Source organism: Lycorma delicatula, chromosome 13 (genome assembly GCF_047948215.1).
Source record: "Lycorma delicatula isolate Av1 chromosome 13, ASM4794821v1, whole genome shotgun sequence".
NCBI classification, from domain to species: Eukaryota; Metazoa; Arthropoda; class Insecta; order Hemiptera; family Fulgoridae; genus Lycorma; species Lycorma delicatula.
In genome coordinates this window covers 11,585,464-11,603,833 of record NC_134467.1, presented here as the reverse complement: position 1 = coordinate 11,603,833, position 18,370 = coordinate 11,585,464, and the positions used below count along the sequence as shown (strand labels likewise).

The 18,370-nt window shown below is 32.6% G+C and overlaps 1 protein-coding gene across 1 annotated transcript in view; it reads right to left on the bottom strand.

Annotated features, from left to right (window-relative positions):
- Positions 1 to 17,913, bottom strand: part of LOC142333814 (glycine receptor subunit alpha-2-like) — a 49,797-nt gene extending 31,884 nt beyond the window's left edge. The window contains exons 1-3 of the mRNA XM_075381350.1: positions 17,831 to 17,913; positions 15,334 to 15,531; positions 779 to 929 (exon numbers count right to left, since the gene is read on the bottom strand). Of these exons, the coding sequence (XP_075237465.1) occupies positions 779 to 929; positions 15,334 to 15,521 (339 nt within the window). The 5' untranslated portion in view covers positions 15,522 to 15,531; positions 17,831 to 17,913. The remainder of the gene's footprint in view (positions 1 to 778; positions 930 to 15,333; positions 15,532 to 17,830) is intronic.
- Positions 17,914 to 18,370: the final 457 nt, after the last annotated feature.

The following is an 18,370-nucleotide window of genomic DNA, read 5'->3' as shown; positions in this document are numbered from 1 at the left end:
AACATCCTAAAACAAAACTCCAATTATTCCACCTCAGCCAAAAAAACCCCAAGTCAAGAGAATATTGAATCCTTCTTTATCTGTTTCTTTGATACCGATGGGATTATTCACAAGGATTTCATACCTCCTGGTCAGGCGATTAATGGAGAATTTTAACTTTCAATCCTAAAACAGCAAAGGTTTGAGAAGGATACATTCAGACAGTGACAAGAAATGATCATCCTTCATTGCAAGAATGTGAGATCATATGCTGCTTTCAGTATATAGACAGTAGATTTTAGTGAAAAACAACATGCGAGTTCCTCATCTACTGAAATTTGACTCGCCTATTATTTGACTCTGTTTGATTTCTTTCTCTTTCCAAAGTTGAAAATATAGTTGAAGAGCAAAGGTTTGATGGAAGACATTCAAGGTATTGTTGAACTCATTCACCACAAAAGGCTTTCAGGATAGATTACATTCATGATATAAGTACAGGAAGTCTGAGCTTCCAAAGGGGCTAGAAGGTGATTGTGTCAAATAAGATAAATACACAACAGAGAATAAGACATTTAGTTCACAGCCAAAGTTGTCCAAGCTGCTTATAGAAGCTCTTTTGAACTTGTACATAAGCTGGCTCGTAACTATTCTTCATTATATTCATTCCCATTAAGTATTATAATTCCAATATTAACAATAAAAAACTGAAACAGAAAGAGCTAAAGGAAAGGAAAACAACAATTTTTAAATCAATTAGAATAATTTTTATTACTATAAAAATTTAATTTAATAATCTTACCATAGAATTTTCATCTATTGAATCAAGGCCCATAACTGTAACATGAAAATACACAATGGTAGCATCACCATCTTTTTTAGGTGGCCTCATTTTATCATACATCTTTGGATCCTCTGGTAATATATCATTAAATGTTAAACTAGTCATTGAACTGAAAAGATAAACATATAAACACATCATAAAAATTCATTCATTATTATAGATTTGTTTGATTAGAGAAACAGAGATGTTTCTTTTTTTATTTTCTTACCTAAACAAATTTAAAATTATAGTAAGAATTTCATTATTTTATATCATTATTACATAGTTATTAATTCTCTAACATGATTGTTAGCTGTCATAATCCTATAGCTGTAGGCAATCTGACATATGAAATTTGTTATTTCAAAAAGTGGTCAAAGTCTTGGACAAGCATAACACACCATTTTTTTTTCAAGTGATAAAGTAAGTGGTTTTTCATTGCTGTATTTAGTGAGCTACATGCTTTCAAATCAGTTTGTGAAGCCCAAAAAAAAAATACTAGTTATTCTCATCTCCATATTTGTTATCTTAATTCTGTTTACCATTGAGACTAGTTGTATAATGAACATCATTACTTTCAGAGAAGATAACTCTATCTCTTTCAATTCAGATAATATATATGAAACACAGTCATAATACTAAACTAATAATATAAAGCAACAAATTTATGGACTTTTTTAACAAGAAACAATGAATTGTGTACACTGCCAACACAGAGGAAAAAGTAATAAATATAAAGTAAATAATAGATAAAGTATAAACTACAAGCTGAATTACCCAGTGTTCCTCTAAGTAAAGAAATTATTTATTTTCAAGAAAAGAAACAAAGTCAAATAAAAAAAAAACCATTCTGCCAGAAAATCATTTAAAATTTTGTTTGTGTTAATTCTTCTTCTCTGAAATCTTTTACTTAAATCCATCCATTGAGTGGAAATCACAAAAAAGCCTCTCTCTGCAAGATGGTAAAAAATCTCAGGTATTTCAAAAAACACAACCAAATGCTTTAAAAAAACATAACTTGCTATAATTTTTATTGCTGAAAATTTTTTCTTTAACACATTTTGTGCATCTAAATTTTTTATCTTTATATAATTTTTTAAATTATATTATCATACTTTTTTAAAAGCTTTTATTTAACTCGCTTTAGGAATAATCAAATCTTGCAACTGCTATATCTTTTGATCTATCGTATGAAAATCAATGAAATTTGGTACACGTACGTAACTTCAATGACAATACAGCACTACGGTGTCAGAATGTGATATGACCCACCCCCACACACTACCCCTACGCTAAATTCATGCATTTAATTGAAAATTTTCATATCTCATAAACTATCGTATGAAAATGATTGAAATTTGGTACACGTATGTAACTTCGATGTGTAAAAATAAATATTTTTACTTTTTAGTCTTAATAAACAAAACTTGAACAAACAATAATATTCAGATATAAATATTATTAATAATATTTTTTTTTTTTGGATGTAAAAAGTTTATTGTTCATTAAGACTAAAAAGTAAAAAAATACAAAAAAACTTACAAAATATATTTGATTACATATAAAAAATTATTTTTTTAAAAAAGCTTTTATTTAACTAATATTAATAAAAAAAAGGAAACAAATTAGAAAAATCCTCTAAAAAGTAAAAAATAAATTATATAAATAATCAATAAATAAAAAGTAATAATTATTAAATTTTAAAATTAAAAGTAATGAAAATATTTAGTTAAATGTAAGCGTGGCGCAGTTTTTATAACAATGTTTTCGAATAAGTATTTATATACATTTGCTGTATTTTAAAATATATTTTTTTTGTAATGAGGTTGTTTAGTATGTATACTAGCTTTTTAAAAAATTTTTTTTTTTTGTTTTTTTGTATTTTTTTATTTATTTGATATTTATATGAAGATTACACACCCCAGAAATCAAGGTGATGCCTTCATTTATTACCGAGAAATTTCAAAAAAAAAAAATAAAATAAACTTCATTGTTATTGCATTTTAATCCTTTAAACTCGGAATTTCAAAAAAATTATTTCTTAGTATTCACTTAGCCTAAGAAGAGGCGTTGATTATGAATCGATCAGGTATTTTTAATTTACATGTATAATATATAGATATTATTAAATTATGAGAACTCTCAATTAACTTTTAAATTGATAAACATAGAAAAATTAAATTTAGCATATGCTCCTACAACGAAACGATTTATTATTTGGTATTAGTACAGCGCACTCCCTCCACCGGGTTGGTCCAGTGGTTAACGCGTCTTCCCAAATCAGCTGATTTGGAAGTCGAGAGTTACAGCGTTCAAGTCCTAGTAAAGCCAGTTATTTTTACACGGATTTGAATACTAGATCGTGGATACCGGTGTTCTTTGGTGGTTGGGTTTCAATCAACCACACATCTCAGGAACGGTTGAACTGAGAATGTACAAGATTACACTTCATTTACACTCATACATTTCATCCTCTGAAGAATTATCTAAACGGTAGTTACCGGAGGCTAAACAGGAAAAAGAGAGAGTACAGCACACTCCCTAATAATTGGGAACAACATAAAAATTTTTAATGAAAAGAGGTAAGGTTGAGACGTATCATTTTAAAGATTATTAAAAAACAAATATTTTAATGTAAAAATTTCAGATTGTAACAACCCCAACCAAAATTGCACCCATTTAATATTTTTTAAAGCTAGTTTCAAAAGTAGTCAACAGTACACTTCCACTCAGGTGGTTACGTACTGTAAAATGGATCGTTTTGATGTATTTACTAAATTTTACTTTTTTTAGTGTTTCTGTTGAATAGTTATTTAACAGAAACCTATTTTGAGCCGATAAAATAAGACCTAATTTGCTGTATCTATGTTAAAAATTTCACATAAGCTGATTCTAAAATAATTCAGATTTACTTAATTTAAAGTGCTAAGAAAGTACAAAGTTATAAAATTCGATAAAAATTTAATTTCTCCCACATATTTTGAACTCATAACGTAAGTTAATACATTTTATGTTCTATAATCTATTTTTCTTTTTAAAAATTTCATTAAAAAATTTTTTTTAAAAACTATAAACTTCTTACTTCATTTTTTTAATAAATTAATTCCCCACTAACCCACGTAATCTTGAAAAAAATTGCCAAACAATATTTTGGAACGGTTATTGTAATTTTACTTGAATGGCCCTAAATGCATACGACGAATAATACATAACCCCATTTTGTTGTCGCATAGAGTTATAAAACCAGGTTACTACAGTAACCATAACCAATCATTAACCGTCTATCAACGTAGGAGGATAAGTTTAAATTTCAAGATATCCGCCCAATTTTATTACATTTTATTCATAGTATGAACTCGATGCTATTATAATCAAAGAAAATTTCCCCCACCCTAAAAAAAATAGTTCGTTCTTCAGAAATGAGGTTGTATAAATAAAATCAGCTTTCTTTTAATAAATAATTGTATTGTTTATCAAAGTAATTTACCAATACTATAAAATCAATTAGGTAATTTTTTTGTAATACATCGTGGATACCGGTGTTCTTTGGTGGTTGGGGTTTAATTAATCACACATCTAAGGAACGGTGGAACTGAGACTGTACAAGAATAAACTTCATTTACACTCATCATGCTCTGAAGTAATACCTGAACGATAATTCCCGAAAAATAAAGAAATGAAAAGAAGATAATTTTATTCGCGTAGGCGCAAACATAAGATCTATATAGCCTGAAAAATACGTCTAAAAAACATATGTATTTATATAAAAAAATTTGTAGCATTGTTTTAATAAAATTTAAAACATTATTATAAAAGGAAAGAAAAAAATTAATTCCAGGATTTTATTTTTTTAAGTCTCAAATTCTACGAGGCAATTTTTTCAAAAAGACTATTTTTTAAGAATTTAAAAATAAATACATTGACCTTCCTCTTTACCAGTACATTATTGGGAGTAGTTCATTTTAAATATCATACAGGATTCCAAAAATTAATATTTAATATTTGTTAAATTTAAAAATAATTTTTCTTTTTTTATAGTTAATTTTTTAATTTCAATTTTACTTTTTTTAAAGTTTATTATTTAAATTATTTCATAAAACACAACAATTTTATATACAGAATTATCATAAAAGAATGGTGGGGTTTCAGTAATTCATAGGAAGATTGTAGGGAGATTTCTAAATGTTATATTGATATTCCTGAAAGCCTCCAACCCAAAAGTTTGTTTATCAGCAGTTGTCTCCACAACGTCAGTTCTTGTATTGTTGTTGCGGTGAGTTTAGCGAGTTACTATGTTCTCGGATAAAGACAAGCAAAGTGTGTTTTATTGATGGCCAAATTAAAATCCGTAATTTTAGTTCAACGTGCGTTTCGACGTGAATTCGGAAGAGATCCGCCACACAAAAATAACATAACGCGTCGGTTCAAACGATTCGAAGAAACCGGATCCGTAAGAAATAGAAATCAACCGGCAGACCGAGTGTACCGGACGAAACGGTTGAACTAATTAGACGATCGGCGATTAGAAGTCCTGGGAAGTCCATCCCCCGTCGAAGCGTCGAATTAGGTATTCCAAAATCGACGGTTCACAAAGTTTTACGTAAAAAACTGAAATTACACGCTCATAAAATCCAGATGCTGCAGGATTTGAAACCCGATGTTGGTGTAAAACGTTACGATTTCGCTGTTGAAATGTCGGACAGAATAAGTGAAAACGAATCGTTTTTAGACAATATAATTTTTACAAACGAAGCTACATTCCACGTGAATGGATGCGTTAACAGACACGATTCACCAATATGGAGCTCTGAAAACCCACACGCAATTATCGAGAAACAACGCGATTCGCCTAAAGTTAATGTTTGGTGCGGTGCGATGAAAAATCGTGTAATAGGGCCTTTCTTCTTTGCTGAAAAAACAATTAATGGAGTCGTGTATCTTGACATGTTAACCGATTATTGCTTTCCTGAGCCGAATGATCTCGAAAACATTCATCGACTTCATTTCCAACAAGATGGTGCTCCCCCGCACTTCAATGCTTCGGTCACGGACGCTTTGAACGAAAAATTTGGAGATCCATGGATAGCCCGGCAAGGACCCGTACTTTGGCCTCCAAGAAGTCCAGACCTGACACCTTGCGATTTTTTCTTGCGGGGGTACATCAAAAGCGTTGTTTATACGCAAAAAAATCGCGACCTAAACCGCGTAAAAAACAGGATTAATGAAGGGATGACAACCGTTAAAGAAGAAATGTTAACTTATATTTAGAGAGAAGTCGAGTATCGTTTGAACATTTGTCGAGCGACTAAGGGCGCACATATTGAAATTTATTAATTATGTAAAAAAATGTTTGAGACGACAAATTTGAAAAATAAAAAACATAAACTGTAAGCAATTCTGTTTTAATTTAAACCATGTTCAAACCCGCACCATTTTTTTATGATAACCCTCTATTAAAAGAAAAATCTAATGCGGGCACCATACCACTTCCTTGTACTCCTATTAAATTACATATGCAGATTTTTTTTTAAATGAAAACTACATAAAATTTTATTTCATTAATAACTTCTAATATTTTTTCATATTTTTTTAATTATTATTTATATATCATTTTTTACAATCAGAGGTTAATTATTAATAAATCAATTTAAAAAGAAAGTTAAAAAAGGAGATGCAGTCTGATTCGAATCATTGTGCCTTCCTCTAGTAAGATCCAAATATTTCATTAATTAAAATTTCATTTGGCTATAACTCTGGAACCGATAAAAATAAGTACCACTTATGATATATCGTTGAAAAGCTCTCAATGAGAGGCTATTACTGCAGTTAAAGATAAAAGTCCAAAATCCAATTTTTTGGATTTTGTCCTTTTTTGAACACTTTTGGTCCAGTCGATTGCAATCAAATGGGAAGGTATCACAACTAGACGTTACAGCAGTCCTAAATCCAAAATTTCAACATTCTACGGCTAATCGTTTTTGAGTTATGCGAGGTATACGTACGTATAGACGTCACGCCGAAACTAGTCAAAATGGATTCAGGGATAATCAAAATCGATATTTCCGTTGAAATCAGAAAAACGAAATTTTTCGCGTTCACAATATTTCCTTTACTTCGTACAAAGAAGTAAAAATTGGTAAAAAGCTCGATAAAAAATAAAAGTAAAACCTAAATTAAAATTAATACAAGATAGAAAAAGATTAAACAGCGAAGCCGATCTTTGTGGCAGCGTCTTGGCCTTTCATCCGGAGGTACCGGGTTAAAATCACGGTCAACATGGAATTTTTCATAGGCTAAAAAATGTACGTTTCATATTCCCAAGATCAAACATTGAGCTTATACGGTGACTTAATTATCCAATAAAAAGCGTTGGATTAAGATAAAATAACAGGAAAAAGTAAAGAAATGTATAAAGGTAAGGCTGTAAAAACGAGGTAGAAATAGAAATTATGATGATGATGGGTGTAGGGAATGAGGCGAGAATAGGGAATAGTGTACTATAAAAGTGGATAAGGGACACACCAGAGGTAGGAACGAGAAGGAGGCCGCCGATAGGCAGGGTATAGACTTCATCCGGTTCATACGTGATCGATTCAATAAAAAGAGAGTTTTAGAATCGGAGGAAAGAGGTTTTAGGTTAGGAAAGGGGTTGGATAATAAGAAATTAGCGAAGTCAGCAGATCTGTTAATACAGTACACGACATGACAAGGTACGGGGTAGTAACTCTCAATTTAAAAAAAAGATACAAGAGACAAGTGCACCCCAAAGAGGGTGGGGCGATACGGTAGAGGGAGCGCGTACAGCACAGGAGTCGAATAGCCAACTCAAACATGTTCAAGTGGATACTTAAAAATATTCCCAGTTCATCAATACCACACAATATAAAATGTATATCAACCGTATCACACCGTAACGTACTATACTACATCAAAACTGATACACACACACACGCGCATACACATACACAAGCACACACATTTAAACTAACTATTTTTTTGTATTAAATCAATAAAATCCATAACTACAGTATTATGTACCCAAGATGTACCCAAATTATTTATATAATATTTTACAAAATGTAACACGAATATTCTCAAATCTATACCTTCTTTATTATATAAAAAAATCCGCCATAAATATTGCTCAACTTTCTAAGGACTTGAAAGTTGCTTAAATTTTAATCCTTTTTTTTTGTCTTCAGTCATTTGACTGGTTTGATGCAGCTCTCCTAATTCCCTATCTAGTGCTAGTCGTTTCATTTAAGTATACCCTCTACATCCTACATACCTAACAATTTGTTTTACATATTCCAAACGTGGCCTGCCTACACAATTTTTCCCTTCTACCTGTCCTTCCAATATTAAAGCGACTATTCCAGGATGCCTTAGTATGTGGCCTATAAGTCTGTCTCTTCTTTTAACTATACTTTTTCAAACGCTTCTTTCTTCATCTATTTGCCGCAATACCTCTTCATTTGTCACTTTATCCACCCGTCTGATTTTTAGCATTCTCCTATAGCACCGCGTTTCAAAAGCTTCTAATCTTTTCTTCTCAGATACTCCAATCGTCCAAGTTTCACTTCCATATAAAGCGACACTCCAAACATATACTTTCAAAAATCTTTTCCTGACGTTTAAATTAATTTTTGATGTAAACAAATTATATTTCTTACTGAAGGCTCGTTTCGCTTGTGCTATTCGGCATTTTATATCGCTCCTGCTTCGTCCATCTTTAGTAATTCTACTTCCCAAATAACAAAATTGTTCTACCTCCGTAATCTTTTCTCCTCCTATTTTCACATTCAGTGGTCCATCTTTGTGATTTCTACTACATTTCATTACTTTTGTTTTGTTCTTGTTTATTCTCCCGCGATAGTTCTTGCGTAGGACTTCATCTATGCCGTTCATTGTTTCTTCTAAATCCTTTTTACTCTCGACTAGAATTACTATATCATCAGCAAATCATAGCATCTTTATCTTTTCATCTTGTACTGTTACTCCGAATCTAACTTGTTCTTTAACATCATTAACTGCTAGTTCCATGTAAAGATTAAAAAGTAACGGAGATAGGGAACATCCTTGTCGGACTCCCTTTCTTATTACGGCTTCTTTCTTATGTTCTGCAATTATTACTGTTGCTGTTTGGTTCCTGTATATGTTAGCGATTGTTCTTCTATCTCTGTATTTGAACCCTAATTTTTTAAAATGCTGAACATTTTATTCCAGTCTACGTTATCGAATGCCTTTTCTAGGTCTATAAACCCCAAGTATGTCGGTTTGTTTTTCTTTAATCTTCCTTCTACTATTAATCTGAGGCCTAAAATTGCTTCCCTTGTCCCTATACTTTTCCTGAAACCAAATTGGTCTTCTCCTAACACTTCTTCCACTCTCCTCTCAATTCTTCTGTATAGAATTCTAGTTAAGATTTTTGATGCGTGACTAGTTAAACTAATTGTTCTGTATTCTTCACATTTATCTGCCCCTGCTTTCTTTGGTATCATGGCTATAATACTTTTTTTGAAGTCTGACGGAAATTCTCCTTTTTCATAAATATTACACACCAGTTTGTATAATCTATCAATCGCTTCCTCACCTGCACTGCGCAGTAATTCTACAGGTGTTCCGTCTATTCCAGGAGCCTTTCTGCCATTTAAATCGTTTAATGCTCTCTTAAATTCAGATCTCAGTATTGTTTCTCCCATTTCATCCTCCTCAACTTCCTCTTCTTCCTCTATAACACTATTTCCTAATTCATTTCCTCCGTATAATTCTTCAATATATTCCACCCATCTATCGACTTTACCTTTCGTATTATATATTGGTGTACCATCTTTGTTAACACATTATTAGATTTTAATTTATGTACCCCAAAATTTTCCTTAACTTTCCTGTATGCTCCGTCTATTTTATCAATGTTCATTTCTCTTTCCACTTCTGAACACTTTTCTTTAATCCACTCTTCTTTCGCCAGTTTTCACTTCCCATTTATAGCATTTCTTAATTGCCGACAGTTCCTTTTACTTTCTTCATCACTAGCATTCTTATATTTTCTACGTTCATCCATCAGCTGCAATATATCGTCTGAAACCCAAGGTTTTCTACCGGTTCTCTTTATTCCGCCTAAGTTTGCTTCTGCTGATTTAAGAATTTCCTTTTTAACATTCTCCCATTCTTCTTCTACATTTTCTACCTTATCTTTTTAAATTTTAATCCTATCCACCCATTAAAAACTATTTATTACCGTTAAAATCTTTCTTATTTCCTTATTCGTTCAATTTTTTTTTTTTTTTGTTAACAGTATTTTATTTATTTCTTGAAAACAGAGTACAATAAATAACAAAAGGCTATTTCCTCTAAATTAACAAATTCAATGCTGAGCACTTGCATGACGCGTGGTCTATGCATACGTATAACCTGCTGACCACGCACATACGCGTGTTAGTACAGCGGCTTTTTATACTCGTGGGGATCAGCATATTACTGTTGATTCTGTATTGTTTGTTAGCGCATTTATTTTTGTTACTATGCAGGTCGTTCGTAGTTACATAGAACCTGCTTTATTGGTGGAGTTTTAAATTCGCATAAACTTTCGACGCTTTTGAAAGAGAATACGATTTATTTTATAAATTATTTGTATTTCAATTATTATGTTTTAGACAGTTATAATGTTTTACTTTTATTTTATAATTGTATATTGATACTATTATTCTCATTTTAAATTAATAATTTTTGGCGATTATTTATATCATTTAATAAATATTTTTAATTTTATACAATGTATTATTATTTCATTACGTTTTGAAATCATAAATAGTAGAATTACTTTACTCGTTTGTCAGATCTATTCTAAAACGTTCAGAGGAATTTGCATAAAAACTAACTTTTAATTCTTAAACAAATGAGGTGAATATAAACTGTAAATTAATCTAATTCAAAAGTAAAATAAAAATCAATTATTGATGTAAGTAATAAACTGAGTAAAACCACAAAGTTAGGTCTTTCTTTTTTCATAAAACGAAGATTTTCTTTATTTAATTAAAATATTTTATTTAATAAAAATCCAGTGCTTTGACTCTTCCGTGCTCACCACGCTCTAGTGCGTGGTCGTGTTTTTCAAACGTTTTATATTCGTTATCTTTTATTAGTAAATTTAAAATAAAAGTTATAAAATTGCTAATAAAAGATACAGTACAAATTGAAAAGAATATTAACGATGATTTTTCTAAAAAAATTAATACCTTAAAGGGTAGTTTACCTACACAATTATTTGAGGGAAGAACAGAAATGCGAAAGTAGTTTCAAAATTAACAAAGAAAAATATATTAAAAAATTTAACCGCTTAAGAAATAACTACAGCAAATCTTTCTTTTTCCTGTTTAGTCACCGATAATTACCCGTTCAGATATTACTTCAGAGGATGAATGAGGATGATATGTATGAGTGTAAATGAAGTGTAGTCTTTCTTGTACATTTTCAGTTCGACCGTTCCTGAGATTTGTGGTTAATTGAAACCCAACCACCAAAGAACACCGGTATCCACGAGCTAGTATTCAAATCCGTGTAAAAAAACTGGCTTTACTAGAACTTGAACGCTGGAATTCTCGACTTCCAAATCAGCTGATTTGGGAAAACGCGTCCACCACTAGACCAACCCGGTGGGTTTTTTTTAAATTTATTTTTTTATCTAACCTCCGGATCCACGGTTAGGCATTCTTCAGAGGATAAAGCTGAACGATTTGTAGCGTGTGTGAAAATGCTATGCCTGACCAGGATTCGAATCCGGAACCTCCGGATGAAAGGCTGAGACGCTACCACTCGCGCTACGGAGGCCGGGTTAGCTACAGGAAACCTAACTTCGTTGAATGAGCAGGCCTCCATGGAGCGATTGGAAGCGTCTCGGCCTTTCATCCAGGGGTCCTGGGTTCGAATCCCGGTCGGATATGGAATTTTTACACACGCTACAAATCATTCATGTCATCCTCTGAAGAATTCCTAACGGTGGATCCGGGATTAAAAAAAAAAAAATTCGTTGAATGCATCGAAAAATGGATACAAAATTTATCAACATTACCAGTTCCTGAATATGTAATTAAAATTTATCGTTACGAGCTAAATTTAACATTTAAATTAATTAATCTATATATATAAAAATGTTAAGTTCGTTTGTGTACGGCTTCAAAAACTCAAAATGTTCTGCACCGATTGAGCTCAAATTTTAGCACGATATATAACCCTCATCAAAAACTGTTTTCATCTATTTTTAATAAAACTATCTATCTATTTTTAATTTGGAAATGTAAACCAATCAAATTGGAAAACCAATCAGATCAATGCAAGATGGCCGCTGTCAAACACAACGACCAAATGTCTTTGAATTATATTTAACAGCTAAAACATCTGTATTTTATTTTTTTTTTAACACCAAGAAGGATGACTTACAGTAAATAAACTAAAACACCCAACTTTCTTATAGCCCAGATAGACTTAAGACTATGCAAACAAAAAAAGTCGAAATAACCAAATACACAGAAAATAATATCCCTACATAATGACCAAAAAATCCTTTGTTAGGTTAAATATTCACTTTTGTCTGAATTTACAGAAGGCATTTACACCGAAGCATTGATAAACATTGAAGACAAGTGCTTAGCTAATGCAAATAAAGTTCTTAGTCGATCGGGAATGCCAGCACACACCCGAGCTGCGATCGCTTCATTTGATGTGGATTTACGCCGTGAACAGAGTTACAACATCGGTGATCTTCAGTCATATGTCCAATTAAACATTCCCAAATTAACGCGTGAACAGAAAGGCTTTTACGATCGCATAATGCATATGATAAATGACGGAGTTGGGGGGACCTTCTTCTTGGATGCGCCAAGAGGAACTGGGAAAACATTCCTTATTAGATTGATTCTAGCTACGGTTCGATAAAAAAATGACATAGCCTTAGCTATTGCTTCGTCTGGAATAGCTGCGACGTTATTACTAGGTGGAAGGACTGCGCATTCATCTCTGAAGTTGCCGTTAAACATGCAAATCATCGAGACTCCCGTGTGCAATATTTCCAAAGCATTCTGTATGGGAAAAGTATTACAAAAATGTAAACTCTTTGTTTGGGATGAATGCACGATGGCGCATAAAAAATCGCTTAAAGCTCTTGATCGATCGTTACGAGATTTGCATGAAAACGTTCAACCGTTCGGGAACGCTTTGATATTGCTCGCAGGAGATTTTAGGCAAACATTGCCTGTAATTTCTTGATCGACACCGGCAGACGAAATAAATGCTTGCCTGAAATATTCAACACTGTGACGACACCTACGTACATTGCAGTCGACTACGAATATGCGTGTCCAGTTGCAGAATGATCCGTCAGCTGAGGTATTCTCACGACAGTTACTGGACATTGGAAACGGACAGCTGCCAGTCGATGAGACGTCTAGACGAATATCATTTCCTGATAATTTTTGTAATTTAGTAACATCGAAAGAAGAACCGATCGAAAAAGTATTTCCTGATATTCAAACTAATCATAGAAATCACGATCGGCTCGGTGAACGAGCTATCCTTGCCGCAAAGAATAAAGATGTCTATCGACTTAATAATGTTATTCAATCCGGCATTCAAAGTGAGGAAATTACATATAAGTCGATAGACACCGTTGTGGAAGCAGATGAAGTAGTTAATTATCAAACGTAATTTTTAAACTCACTTGATCTGCCAGGGATGCCACCACACATATTAAAATTGAAAATAGGTGTGCCAATTATCCTGTTGCGCAATATTAATCAGCCAAAACTCTGCAACGGCACGCGACTTGCAGTTAAGAAATTGACGAATAACGTAGTGGAAGCAACGTTTTTAACGGGGCCTTTCAAAGGTGAAGATGTCCTCATTCCTCGAATACCCATAATCCCGACCGATACACCATACAACTTAACATACATATATATATATATATATATATATACACGAGGTGCGACAATAAACACGATGTGGCAACCCTGCAGCTTGCGTAGGCACACCATCTTTGACCTTGGTTTATAAGCTACTTCTAGTCCAAGCGGCTCATTGATGCAATTACTCAGTCGTGAGTTGTGCTGTTATAAGTGAACACGTGTTTGTGTCTCTCGTCATAGAAATGAAACCGCAAAATATTGCGCAACGGTATGCCGTTTCTTTTTGCGTTAAATCGGGTGAAAACGCGACGACAACTTACGGTAAGCTTCAAAAGGCTTTTGGAGAGGAGGTTATGTCAAGAGCTCAAGTTTTTCGGCGGCATAAAATTTTTAGCGAAGGCAGAACGAATGTTGAAGATGACGACCGCAGTGGACGACCGTCAACCTCACGGACAGATGTCAACTTGACCAGGGTGCGTGAAATCGTACGATCCGATCGAAGATTATCCGTGAAAATGATCGCAGAAGAACTCAACATCGATCGAGAAACGGTTCGTCTAATAATAACTTAAGATCTCGGTACGAGAAAGATTTGTGCAAAAATGGTCTCCAAAAATCTCACACAACAGCGAGAAACACGGAAAAATTTGGCAGCCGATCTGTTAGAGCAAACGGAAATCGATCCAGATTTGTTGAGCCGTGTTATCACTGGTAATGAAGGTCGGTTTTTTCAATAACGATCCAGAGACAAAACGCCAAATTTCGCAGTGGTGCTCAAAGGGATCACCCAGACCAAAAAAAGCCCGCATGTCAAAGTCAAAAGTGAAACGCATGCTTGTGTGCTTCTTCGATTCCAAGGGAATTGTTCATAAAGAGCGGGTGCTTCCTGGTCAAACAGTTAACCGATATTTCTACAAAGAAATTTTAGAAAGACTTCGTAAACGAGTTCTTCGTGTCCGCGCCAACATCGATGATAATTGGATTCTGCATCACGATAATGCCCCATCCCGTACGGAAATTTTTAACCTCAAAACAAATTTCAGTACTACCACAGCCACCTTATTCAGCAGATATCGCTCCGTGTGACTTTTTTCTTTTTCCAAGAGTCAAAATGGGGGTCAAGGGACACCATTTTCAAACAACACAAGATGTCCAAAGAGCTGTGACTAGGGTGTTGGAGGATATTATAGAAGATGAGTTCCAGAAATGTTACCGTCAATGGCAGAAGCGCTGGAATAAGTGTGTGCAATCAAAGGGCAATTACTTTGAAGGAGACAACACTAAACATGACTAAAACGGTAAGCAACATTTTTTTTCACATCAGTCTCATTAATTTATTGTCGCACCTCGTATATTCATTCACCCATTCCAGAGACATTAAACAAAATACACAGCCGAGCATTTGCATTCATAATTGTGTCTTACGTTTTTGAATAGATTTTTCACTTCAGGGGACTTTTAAATGCCATGACGCGCAAAATGTTGGGTACCTTTAATTTTGACACATTACAATACTTTTGGTTATATAATATTATTCTAGTACTACTATACACTATAATAAACAAGAAAGTAAAAACTATAAATTGAAATAAATAACTATAAATATAAAAATATATCGACCGACTTACTTACTGTGATATATCAGGTATGAATATCATATAAATTACTAATAAACGTAAAATGTGCTGTATTGTAATATTAGAAATACGGGCACATATTGACATCTGTCTGTTTGCTGTTGTACTCATATTTGTCGTATGCTGCCATAAACCGTTTGGTAAATTATTTTCTTTCGTTTTAAATCGTATTATCTCAACCATTTTGTATAGTCTGAAAAAATAAAAGTATAATTAATTATACATACACTCTAACTCGTAAATTATAAATAAACACGAATAGACAAAATTTTAAATTCAATTTTTATGCGCTACGGTATAGTTTGGCTAAAATGATTAAATGAAAACAATTCACGCGTAGGCAAAGAGGTACTGCACAGTATGTCTATGCGATACAAATCAAAAATGATATTTGTAAACTATTATGTTCGGTGTATCTGTTCACCAGTAAAAAGTAATAAAATCGATTTCAAAAAAAGACAAAAACCAAAGTATTTTTATTAATTCTTTAAATATTAATTGTGATTTTGAGAATTTGATGCCAAACTAAAAACAGAAAATAACCTTAAACCGTAATGTTACATTAATTTCAAAACTTCAACGTTACACAAAAAAGTATTAAAATAATACAAGAGTTATTCCGTATACGTTGATTTCGGGGCTAGATATACGAAAAAAAACACAACATCAATGGAGTTTTTTAAGTGTAATAATGGCTTATTTGCTTTATAATTTCAAGAAATTTTGGTACCCATAAAATTACATGAGGATTTTTCAAAGTTTTAAGTTTTATATTGAAAGAATTGATTTTTTTTTTGGAAAGAAAAATTATAACAAAATTTAATATTCTCAAAAAATCTTATATAACATTTTTTGAGGTCAAAATTACTCGGAATAAAAAAGAAAATAAGCCGTCACTCATTAAAAATACTTGAGTCGTTTTAAGTGTTCATATTTCTGACCTTTAAATAAAAACCTGAAAAATTGATAAGTCCCAGTCATGTCGTTCCTAATGCGTTTTGGCAAAGTTGATTTTCAACACTCTCAAAGCTTCTTTTATGAAGAATCAATAGTATATTCAATCATATTATTCTTCTAATTTCAAAACTGTAGGGTTTAGTTAGGAGAAGACCAATTTGGTTTCAGAAAAAGTATAGGGACAAGGGAATCAATTTTAGGCTTCAGATTAATAGTAGAAGGAAGATTAAAGAAAAACAAACCGACATACTTGGCGTTTATAAACCTAGAAAAGGCATTCGATAACGTAGACTGGAATAAAATGTTCAGCATTTAAAAACAAATTAGGGTTCAAATACAGAGATAGAAGAACGATTGCTAATATTTACAGGAACCAAACAGCAGCAGTAATAATTGAAGAACATAAGAAAGAAGCCGTAATAAAAAAGGGAGTCCGACAAGGAAGTTCCCTATCGCCGTTACTTTTTAATCTTTACATAAAACTAGCAGTTAATGATGTTAAAGAACAGTTTACATCCGGAGTAACAATACAAGGTAAATAGATAAAGATGCTACGATTTTCTGATGATGTAGTAATTCTAGCCGAGAGTAAAAAAGATTTAGAAGGAATAATGAACAGCATGGATGAAGTCCTACGCAAGAACTACCACATGAAAATAAACAAGAACACAACGAAAGTAATGAAATGTAGTAGAAATCACAAAGATGAACCGCTGAATGTGAAAATAGGAAGAGAAACGATTATGGAGGTAGAAGAATTTTGTTATTTGGGAAGTAGAATTACTAAAGATGAACGAAGCAGGAGCGATATAAAATGCCGAATAGCACAAGCGAAACGAGCCTTCAGTAAGAAATATAATTTGTTTACATCAAAAATTAATTTAAATGTCAGGAAAAGATTTTTGAAAGTATACGTTTGCAGCGTCGCTTTATATGGAAGTGAAACTTGGACGATCGGAGTATCTGAGAAGAAAAGATTAGAAGCTTTTGAAACGCGGTGTTATAGGAGAATGCTAAAAATCAGACGGGTGGATAAAGTGACAAACGAAGAGGTATTGCGGCAAATAGATGAAGAAAGAAGCGTTTGGAAAAATATAGTTAAAAGAAGAGACAGACTTATAGGTCACATATTAAGGCATCCTGGAATAGTCGCTTTAATATTGGAAGGACAGGTAGAAGGGAAAAATTGTGTATGCAGGCCACGTTTAGAATATGTAAAACAAATTGTTAGGGATGTAGGATGTACGGAGTATATCCAAATGAAACGACTAGCACTAGATAGTGAATCTTGGAGAGCTGCATCAAACCAGTCAAATTACTGAAGACAAAAAAAAAACAGGAGAAAGAAAAAATACTACATAACGTGTCACCAGAAGACCAATTACTAGAACTCAACTATAAACTATCTAGCATATATAAATAACATACTCATTAATACACAACTACACAAAATAAATTTTAAAGAAACAAAAATACATCACATTAATATAAATATATATAAACAAATTCTGATAAAAAAGCTCACAAATTTAAACAAATATATTACGCAATATGGCTGGATGAGATTGTGAAATGCTTAATTTCTTTTTTATTTCTGTGTATTAATAACGTGTTTGGGCAACAACATTACGAAACATAGTAAGAACTAATTTAAATTACATTCACTAAAAAATGAGTAAAAAAACAGTGCAAAAATTGTGATACATCAATCAACATTCATCCACAAAATGGTCCGACCGACCGGAATAGTGTTAACGTGTTTGTGAATTTAATTACGAATTACATGCGACGTTGGCTACTGCGTACAACCTTCGCTGACATTATTCAGCAACTCCCTGTTACCAGAATTCAGATGAGTCATAGATTATTTTTAATCTTTCACATTTTCATGTGCGTGTCTCTACCTAATCATCAAACTTGTGCCGTGTTAAAAATTATTATTAATCTTGTCGTTCAATACGACCGTTCTGAATAATCATACCTTCAATACTATTAATTTAAAAATGGAGGATTCTGAACAGTTAAGGCTGCTAATTAAAAAACGAGATGTAGTTAATAGACAAATGATGGAATTC